The sequence below is a fragment of the Lissotriton helveticus genome, chromosome 1_1 (assembly GCF_964261635.1).
Source record: "Lissotriton helveticus chromosome 1_1, aLisHel1.1, whole genome shotgun sequence".
NCBI classification, from domain to species: Eukaryota; Metazoa; Chordata; class Amphibia; order Caudata; family Salamandridae; genus Lissotriton; species Lissotriton helveticus.
Window position 1 is genome coordinate 1 of NC_136057.1, and position 10,740 is coordinate 10,740.

At 44.8% G+C, this 10,740-nt stretch overlaps 1 protein-coding gene across 1 annotated transcript; it reads right to left on the bottom strand.

Annotated features, from left to right (window-relative positions):
• Positions 1-8,986: 8,986 nt before the first annotated feature.
• On the bottom strand, positions 8,987-9,928 carry LOC144820719 (olfactory receptor 5V1-like). Its single transcript, XM_078677955.1, has one exon. The coding sequence runs from the start codon at positions 9,926-9,928 to the stop codon at positions 8,987-8,989; it is 942 nt and encodes a 313-aa protein (XP_078534081.1).
• Between the last annotated feature and the right edge of the window lie 812 nt (positions 9,929-10,740).

Sequence of the window (10,740 nt, forward strand, 5' to 3'; positions counted from 1 at the left end):
TTACAAAATGAAAAGACTTTTCTCTTCTAGCAAATGTAACCTTTAGTTTACGTCTATAGTCTATTTTTGGTCTTTCCGTTCAGATGAGCCACAGGCAGTCGGCGGTTCTGGGAACCGAGAGAGAGAGAGACCCTGTGGATGAGATCTGAAATTTATTCTGGGGGCTTTGCTCTCCGTACATGTGATCCAGGGAAGTGCTGAGGGAAGAATACAATTTTGAGTATCTGGGACCAAATACAAAGAACCTTAAGGCTGTCAAAGCCACTTGCCCCTCACCTGTGAAGGTTAAAAACAATAGAGGAAGATTGTGGGTGAGGGTTGCATTTATTTGATGCCAAATATTACCCAAAGGCAAGTTGGATCTGCGTGAGACAGGAGATGAGTGGAGTTTCTTAAACTACTAGTTTCTTCCACCATCTGGATGTGACATTGAAGAAGCGTTTGCCGCCCCTTCTTTGGAGGCGGGAGGAGGGTACCCTCACCAGCTCCAGGGAGGCTGAGCAGAGTGCATGGACTGGTGTATACCATTGGAAGTGCTTAATTACGTAAGCGGGGCCTGAGTTCTGCAGGGACTTAATAGCGACACACAATGCTTTAAACCTAATTCGCTTCTCAATCGGTAGCCAGTGCAGTGTGCTGAGGGTCTGTTCAGCAGATGAATATTTGGACAGACCGAAGAGCAGTCTAGCCGCGTAATTCTGGAGAACCTGTAGTTTTGTTATTACTGATGTATTTGCTCCAATTAGTATTCCATTACAATAATCAAGTTTTGACAACCCTAAGGCTGCCACCACGGTTTTCTGCAATCCTGTTGGTATAAAGGGCAGTATTTTCTTCAGGATTGTCAAGATATAGTAGATGGAAGCAGTGAGTTTGTTTACGTAGTGATGTAAGGAAAGGGCTGTGTCTATAATGGCTCTGAGATTTTTTGCCTTACTAACTGGTGTTGGAAGGGTCCCCAGCTCTGCTGGCCACCATTCTGAGGGCCAAAAGGAGGCAACTTTCCCAAAGAGAAATACCTCAGTTTTGTCTGAGTTTAGCTTAAGACAGTTCTCGGCCATCCATACTCTGACACATCTCATACACTCCTTAAAGTTCTGTGCTATTTTAGGATTGTTGCTAGAGGGGGAACATCCTTTACAACGCGGATGTTACCCCGCAGTGCAGTTACGACGTGTCTTTTACAATGCAAGTCGTAACCACGACTTGAGGTGGAGGGCGCTCGAGGATAAGGAATAGTAGATTTACTATCCAACACCTCCCCTACTGCACGTAGGCTGCTGTTGGAATAGTAAATTTAACTATTTCTAAGTCCAACACTCCTACAGCGCAAGTCGTGGTAACGACTTGCGTTGTAAACGACGCGTTGTAATGTACCGCGATGTAATACATCGCGTGGTAACAACGTACATCCTCGCTAGAGACAATAATCTGGGTGTCGTTCGGGTATGACACCAATTCAAACCTGTGGGATTTGATCAAGCGTGCCAGAGGAGCAATGTATAAATTAAAAAGGGTGGGGCTCAATGATGAGCCCTGTGGCACCCCGCAAGGAAGCTGGAAGTTTTTGGATTTGTAACCGCCTATTTCAACAAATTGTTCTCGGTTGAGCAGGAAGGATCTGAGCAGTGCTAACACTAAGGGGCAGATTTATGAAGGCCTTGCGCCGCCGATGCGTCACTTTATTTGACGCAACGGCGGCGCAAACAATGCACCCTATTTACAACGTGACGCATCTAGGAGATGCGTCACGTTGTAAAGCCCTGCACCATAAGGAGGCGTTCCTGCGCAGGGGGGGGCGTTCCTGCGCAGGAACGCCTCCTAAAAGTGGCTGAGTGAAATCTATGAGATTTCACTCAGTCACTTTCAGGACAATGCTGCGTCAAAACCCTGCGCCTGCTTGAAGCAGGCGTAGGTCTTGACACAGCATTGTGGAGATGGGGCACCCCCGAGCCTTGCTGGGGCTGCGTCGCGCTTGCGACGCAGCTCCAGCAATGCGCCACCTTTACGGCACAGATGCGTGACGCATCTGTGCCGTTTGTGCCCCATGGTGCGCCGCATTGTAAATGCGGCGCACCATGGGTGGCGGAGCAGCGACGCAGGATGACTGGCGCATCCCTGGGGATGCGCCAGTCATCATAAATCTGCCCCGAAGTTTTCTACTCCACCTTCCTGAAGCTGCTGAATCAGAATGCCGTTGTCCACCGTATCTAAGGCGGCTGATAGGTCTAATAGTACTAGGACTGCCGATCCTCTGTTATCAACCGCCTAGCTGACTTCCTCCATTGCAATGATCAAGGCTTGTTCAGTGCTGTGTCGGACTCTAAAGCCATATTGAGTAGGATCCAAAATGTGATTGTTCGCAATGAAAACTGACAATTCCTGATTCACATGTTTCTCTAGTACTTTTGCCAGTAAGAGTAGCCGGGAAATAGGGCAATAGTTTCCTGCTTCTGTTTTAATCCAGGTTTGATTTCTTTAACAGAGGTAATATTGATGTTTTCTTCCACATTGAGGGGAAGGTCCCTGTTTCTATGCTCAAATTGAGGACCTCCGTGAGTGGCGAGGCAATTGACTCCACCAACAGATGTGTTATTCGCGGAGGGCAGGTATCGAGGGGGGAGCCGGATTTTGTTGCTAATAGAATCTTTGATGTTTGTTCTTGAAAGAGTGGTGTACAATTAGAAAGACGGGATTCAGTGATATTGGTTACAGAAGTAGACTGGGCTGGGGTAGAAAATGTGGTGACAGATTGGATACCCTGGGGATTGACTGGTCTTAAGACAAAGGTGTCACAGATAGTAGAATCTTTATTGTGGAACGAGGTAGCTAGTGTGTCACAGAACGTTTGGTCTATTGTGCTATTAATGGTCTCTTGTTTCTGACTGAGTTTCAGCACTGTTACAAAAAGCTCTATCAATTTTTTCAGAAAAATTGCTGATTTTAGTTTTTTTAATCAACTCTCTGTGCTGTGCCAGAATTGACTTGTAAACTAAATTGCTGCATTACATAAGGACTTCAAGTACAACCCCAGCCTTCCTCCTGCTTTGTTTACCATAAACCCACCCTCTGTCATGTCACACTCTACTCTCTGGTAGACTACCCCATTCAGCAATTCCATCTCAAACCCAGACGTGCTACACCTGGATTGTCTAAAGATGAAGTGGAAGCCCTGATCAACTCCTATGCCACTGCCACCAGTCAATCCTCCTACTACAAAATCCAGGTCATCCTCAGTATGAGCAGGCTCCCTATCACCACTGACCTCCTAGACCACCAGTCCAACTTACCTCCATCCCGCTCATTTATTCTGAAAAACACCAACCATATTATATTGCCTGCTAATAAACTGTTAGTCAGCATTGAAGCATGCCACCGAAATAGCAGAAACCATCCTACTTCTAAATGAGCACTCATCCGCCATCTTGGACCTCCTCACTCCACCAGGTTTCTTAACCATCCATCATGACTGAAGTGATCACTCAAATGGTGAGCTAGCCATCAAAAAACGACCTCCACCTCACACCCTTCCATACAACTGAATACTCAACTTTTGAATACCTAGGAGTCAGCCTTCCCCCAAAGGCCCAAACCCCATGAAACTCCACATCCTCTACCACACATCAGGTGATAAACATCAATATCTAGAGGAAATTACAGACTTCATAACTCTAAATTCCCTGAAAGATTCCACAGACATCATACTAGGAGATCTAAGCTGACACCTGAATGACACCAATGACACTTGCATACAAGCTCTTGACTCCCTCCTTGACTTGGAAGGTCTCACCCAACACTGTAAAAAGCAAAGCCACAACAAAGATGTGATCATTAATGCTATCATCTTCAACTACAATGCCATATCCCTCCAATCAATCCCTCCAATGGATTTACCCGACCATCACTTAATTCGTTTTGACCTTAGCATCATTCAACTTAATCTCCCCACCCAAAATCTCATGCAGAAACACTGGTCAAGAAACATGCACTAAATCCAATAAGTAGAGCTAAATCCTCTAATTAGCTCCTAAATCATCCCCTCACTAGAGCTATCAGCCACAGATAAATTAATTTCTCAATACAATAATGAAAAAAATAATTAATTTCTTTACTCCATTGCCCCCTCAAAACTAAATAAAACAAGTATCCGGTCCAGATCATGGTTCATGATAGACCTCAACCATGAGAGGAGACAACTGAAACGAAAACAAACAGACCCTCCCTAGCTTATCTCACACTCCTACAATCAGAATGCCTAAAATATAAAAAGCAAATCTACAGAAAAAAAACACCTTCTTCAGAGACTAACTTGACCATTGCAGAAACTCTCCCAAAAACCTCTTCAAGTTCATGAAAAGTGAAACCACATTAATTCCTTAACATCCTACAGATGCCTCCAATAAACAATGTCAAGAGTTTGCTAAAATATTTGAAGACAAGACGACAAACATTGAACACTGGTTGGATCCTCTCTCCCCCTACTCTCACCATCAAAAACCCTTCCTCCAACATTGCCCCCCATTACCTTCACACCAAATGATGTCAATCTCTACCATCTCAAAACAACAGTTGATGGACCGTTTTTTTGCATTCCACACCACCCCAGATCAGACATGGCCATATGCCAATCAGCCTTGACCCTGTGCCTCATGGGAACAGTCCAGCCCGAACTGCCAAGCCATGTCTTTCCTGGACAGGAATCAAGCATCCTAGGACCGGTTTTTGGCTATCAGCCGTCTTCAGCCAGGATAGCTTGACTCCAGTGGTGTGGAGAGCATGGGACTCACGTCTGAGCATACCCATTCCACTCGGGGTGACAAATGCAAAACAACAGTTGATGGACCGAATGCAGAACAATGTCATACATTCACCCCAGTACAGAGATCTTGGCCTAAATCCATCATTTTTTTGCACTCCACACCACCCCAGTTCAGACATGGCCATATGCAAATGAGCCTTGACCCTGTGCCTCATGGGAACAGTCCAGCCCGAACTGCCAAGCCATGTCTTTCCTGGACCGGACTCAAGCATCCTAGGACCGGTTTCTGGCTATCAGCCGTCTTCAGCCAGGATAGCTTGACTCCAGTGGTGTGGAGAGCATGGGACTCACATCTGAGCATACCCATCCCACTCGGGGTGACAAATGCAAAACAACAGTTGATGGACCGAATGCAGAACAATGTCATACATTCACCCCAGTACAGAGATCTGGACCTAAATCCATCGTTTTTTTGCATTCCACACCACCCCAGTTCAGACATGACCATATGCAAATCAGCCTTGACCCTGTGCCTCATGGGAACTGTCCAGCCAGATCTGCCAAGCCATGTCTTTCCTGGACCGGAATCAAGCATCGTAGGACTGGTTTCTGGCTATCAGCCGTCTTCAGCCAGGATAGCTTGACTCCAGTGGTGCGGAGAGCATGGGACTCACATCTGAGCATACCCATCCCACTCGGGGTGATAAATGCAAAAGAACAGTTGATGGACCGAATGCAGAACAATGTCATACATTCACCCCAGTACAGAGATCTGGGCCTAAATCCATCGTTTTTTTGCACTCCACACCACCCCAGTTCAGACATGGCCATATGCAAATGAGCCTTGACCCTGTGCCTCATGGGAACAGTCCAGCCCGAACTGCCAAGCCATGTCTTTCCTGGACCGGACTCAAGCATCCTAGGACTGGTTTCTGGCTATCAGCCGTCTTCAGCCAGGATAGCTTGACTCCAGTGGTGCGGAGAGCATGGGACTCACATCTGAGCATACCCATCCCACTCGGGGTGATAAATGCAAAAGAACAGTTGATGGACCGAATGCAGAACAATGTCATACATTCACCCCAGTACAGAGATCTGGACCTAAATCCATCGTTTTTTTGCATTCCACACCACCCCAGTTCAGACATGGCCTTATGCAAATCAGCCTTGACCCTGTGCCTCATGGGAACAGTCCAGCCCGAACTGCCAAGCCATGTCTTTCCTGGACCAGAATCAAGCATCCGTGGACCGGTTTCTGGCTATCAGCAGTCTTCAGCCAGGATAGCTTGACTCCAGTGGTACTGGGTGAATGTATGACATTGTTCTGCATTCTGTCCATCGACTGTTATTTTGCAATCTCTACAATCTCAACATCTCAGAATACAAGAGCTACAGCGCCAAATACCTCCATCCAAATGATATTGCAGACTGGTCTGAATACGCAACATGTCTGAGTAAGAAGTCAAGCAAATACTATCATCCATATAGCTAGCCACCCACCTCTCTGACCCTCTCCCCTCCTAACTTGTCAAAAAACCTATTCACAGCATCGCTCCAACCTGGACAAACATCATCGACTTCCGCTGATCCAGAGACTCCATGACGGCCTCCTTTAAACTTCAACATGCATGAAACATTCCTATCTGGATTTAGGAAATGCTGTAGTACAGAAACTGCAATCCTGAACATTACTGATGAGCCTAAAAAGATACCCTCAATGAGGGTATTGCCTATCTCCTCATGTTCCTGAACCTCTCAGTGGCTTTTGATACAGTCAACCACAACACTCTTCTCAACACGCTCACACAACGGGCTGGCATCAGCGGCACCTTCCTACGATGGTTTTCATCTTACCTAAATGAAGGATCTAACCTTATCAAAATAAACAATTTTACTTCAACAGTCACATCTGTCAACCAAGGAGTCCCCCAAGGATTAACCCTATCCCCTACCATCTTCAACCTCTACATTGAAACTTGTGCACTGATCCCGAAAGAAGCCAGAGTTGCCTACCAGATCAATGCAGATGACACCCAAATCTATATCAGAATCGTCTCACTCATGGACACACATCATCTCAACAACACTCTCTTCCTGATACACATCAAGCTCCTTAACAACCACCTAAAATGAAACCCCAATACAACTGAATTCTTCCTCATCCAGTCTAAAAACAATCCCTACCTAATCCACCACTGGTTGACAGCCTTACTGCACTAAACTGTAAAATATCCGCATATAACTCTGTCAAATCCCTTGGGTTCACTCTTGACAAAACCCTGACTATGAAAGAACATATGAACGCCTCTGCAAAAAGTACCTTCTGCAGTTTAAAACACATTAAAAAATCAAACCATTTATCCCCTTTGAAGACCCGAAGAATGCAATCCAATCCCTTGTCCTATCCAAGTTGGACTACGACAATGCAACACCAAAAACCCTCCTCCTGCCCATGAAGTCCACACTCAACGCAGCCACTAGGCTATCTCTGGAGAGATAATGTTCAACCACATCACTCCCACACCCAAGAAACTCAACTGGTTACCAATTGAAAGCGAGGAGTATTTTCAAAACAGCTGGCATATCACATGAAGCTCTCAACTAGTCTGGAGACCATACCTACCTCACAAACAAACTCACAAACTTGGGTCAAAATAGACCTCTATGAAGCTCCAAAACCCTTCTCCTTTCCCTCCCAAATTCAAGAAAACTAAATCCCTCACTCAATCTTTCTTGGGAAACGCCCTGAGATTTTGGAATGCCCTTCCTAAGAAACTGAGTGACATCCAATCTTACCTTAACTTCAGGAAAAATTAAAGGTGTCTCTTCCCAATACATTCTTAAACGTATTCATCTAAACAATTTGACATACCAACTACCCTGTCTAACATACTCTTTGACCACTCTGACCTCGACCACTATCACTCCTCTGGATACCGCTCCCTGCCATTTACTGTATTGATACTTGCTCCCCAACTGTGTCTATCTCCTATAAACAAGCCATGCTTGCCTGCTGCCCACCCTGCACTGTATGACAGTTCCCTCTCACTTCTACTATGCCTGCTATGAATGATGTAAATGATGGAACTCCTGTAAAGCCGATAGTTGGAGCTCCTGTAATCAATCAACATATATTCTCATAAAGAGCTCTGATGCTCTCAGGTCTAGTTCGCACTATAACAACTCAAAATAAAAATAAATACATTACTATTTGATTTTAATCTGCTAATTTTGTGGATTTGATGTAGTGGAGGGTAGTGGCTCTTGCTGCTAGAGAGCATCGGAATTATTAGGGTTGAGGTTCCCACATTGTCACTGGTGTGCCCCTGTGCTTCATGATAAAGATATTCTGAAATGTAATTGGGACAAGGGCTCAAGACCACAGGCCCCTCACTTGTGCTCTTTAAGGCAACATCAATATTAAATTCAAAACAATACCTAAAGACCTGATCACAGACGCACAAGCAGTGTTTTCATAACAACTGTGGACCATGAGCGAGTCTTCTAAGGGTGTGTTATCACAACCATTCGTCTTGAACCACGCGTCTTTTATTGCAGATTTAACCTATTTGGCAAATATGTAAGAATGCACTCAAAGTATAAACATGAAGGGCCCGATTCACAGAACTAACTTCAGACAAAATCCTAAACTTACTACCATTTTGGTATTCACAGAAGGCACTTACTCATTTCGGTATTCACAGAAGGCACTTACTCATTTCGGTATTTACAGAAGTTAGGACTCCTAACTTTAGGACTCCTAAATGCCTTTTGTGAATACCGAAAGTCTTAAAGTTAGGATTTTTCTCAGTTTAGGAGTAGTAAAGTTAGGACTCCTAAATGCCTTCAATATCCCTGTGAATGAACTCTTTTCAATCAACTAGCAGAGATGGAGCTCTGGAATAGGAGGTTGTAGGACGGGCCTTATCTGCATGTGATCAAGAGTTACTTATGGAAGCTTGAACTTCGGTGAAAGAGTGATAAATGTACAGAACTGCCCTCCAACTGAGTGCCTTGGGGAAGAGTCATCAATATGATTCAAAGCAATCAGGGAAAAAAAGAGGCTGTGTGCCATACACAAACCTTGAGCCAATGTGATGGTATTTACTGAGAGCTTACCTAGCTACAATGTAGTGAAGTGCTGTACAAGATGGATGGATGAGGTGTCACAGAGTTGGCAGAACTGATGCACTGCACCTTCTGACACTCATCCATCTGTATCTAAGATCACTTTGTTGCTCTTTGGATTCTATCAATGGTTTTCTTGACCGCCTGCTTTATCTCAGTATTTCTGAGACTATAAATCAATGGGTTCACCATGGGAGTCAAGATGCTGTACACCACTGACACAAATCTATCGACAGAGAATGAGTTAGCGCTTGTGGGACGGAAATAGGTGTAAATCAGAACCGCGTAGAAGATGATGACCACTGTCAGGTGGGAGGCGCAGGTGGAGAAGGCTTTGGCTCGACCCTCAGAAGACTTGATTTTCAGAATCGTGGTGATAATGTAAGCGTATGACACAGTCTTGAGGAGGAGCGCCCCAAAACCGACAAACCAGCCCAGCGTAAGAATGACCAGTATGTTAATGAATGTGGCAGAGCACGAAAGCTTCAGCAGAGGGGGGAAGTCACAGAAAAAGTGCTGGATCTCATTGGACCCACAAAACGAGAGCCTACTCATCAAACTCACATGTACAGCGGAGTTAAGGAATCCGACAACCCACAAGCCAGCCGCCAAATGGGAGCAGGTACTCTTGTCCATGATCCTGACGTAATGTAGCGGGCGACAGATTGCAATGTAGCGGTCAAGTGCCATGGCTGCCAAGAGAAGGGCCTCTGAAGACACCAGACTAGCAAAGAAATAGAGCTGGGTCATGCAGGCAGTGAACGAGATCGTCTTTCTCTCAGCTAGAAGGTTTACCAGCATCTTAGGGACAGTGACAGTGGAGTAGCAGCAGTCTAGGAAGGACAGGTTGCAGATGAAGTAGTACATACCGGTGTGAAGACGTGTGTCTAGGCATATTACTGTGATGATGAGGATGTTTCCTGCCAGGGTGGCCAAGTAAATCAGTAGGAAAATAATGAAAAAGAGACCCTCCACCTCAGGAATAGAAGACAGGCCCAACAGGATGAATTCAGTGACCAGAGTTTGGTTAGTCCAGTCCATAGCCTTGCCTTTTGTCTAAAGAGGAATATTGGTGAGAAATATGTTAACAATAATACAATATTAAATTAACAAAACAATCACATTAGTTATTGTATTAACAAACCTAACAGTACTAATCACAATACAGTGTTATGATAAATCACATATTTATACATCTTATTATGCAGAAAGTTCATGGGTTAGTGCTCTGGTGAGAACTACATTTGTATTCCATAGCACAGATCTTAATTGTCTGCTAGACATTAGCTGACAGAAGCTGCTTTTATCAAACTAAGGGGCATATTATCAACAACTAACGAGATTTATCCCTAAATGCGCTTAGCAATATTTTTTTATCGCCGTGCATTGCCGGATTTTATCGCAGAGATAACGTGCTATTAGCAACGTTTATCTCAAATGCAATAAAATATCCGGCGCTAGCGGCTAAATGAGTGAATATTGCTGGAAATCCAGTGATATTCAGGCATTAACGCCAATAGAGTCTTAACCTGAATATCCAAATCCCATTGGATATACAGGTTAAGAAGTGGTCTGAGCAGGCATTAGTTTTTGGCGATATTCGCGCTTAGCGTGAATTTTTTATCTCTTTGCCTGCATTGATAATAGGCGATAGCGATGTTAGCGACTGCTTTCAGTCGCTAACAGTTTGGGTACGCCCACTTTGCATGTCATTAGCGATAAATATCGCTGACATGCAAAGTGAGCCCCAAACCGCTCGCTATCGCCTAGAAACTGTCGCTGACTGTTGTTAGCGACAGCTTGCTAATAGGGCGATAAAATTATCGCCGCTTTTGCAGGAAAATGTCCCGCTA

Bases quoted from the DNA above. Each gene is read 5' to 3' on its own strand.
- LOC144820719 (XM_078677955.1), bottom strand. From the start codon at position 9,928: ATGGACTGGACTAACCAAACTCTGGTCACTGAATTCATCCTGTTGGGC.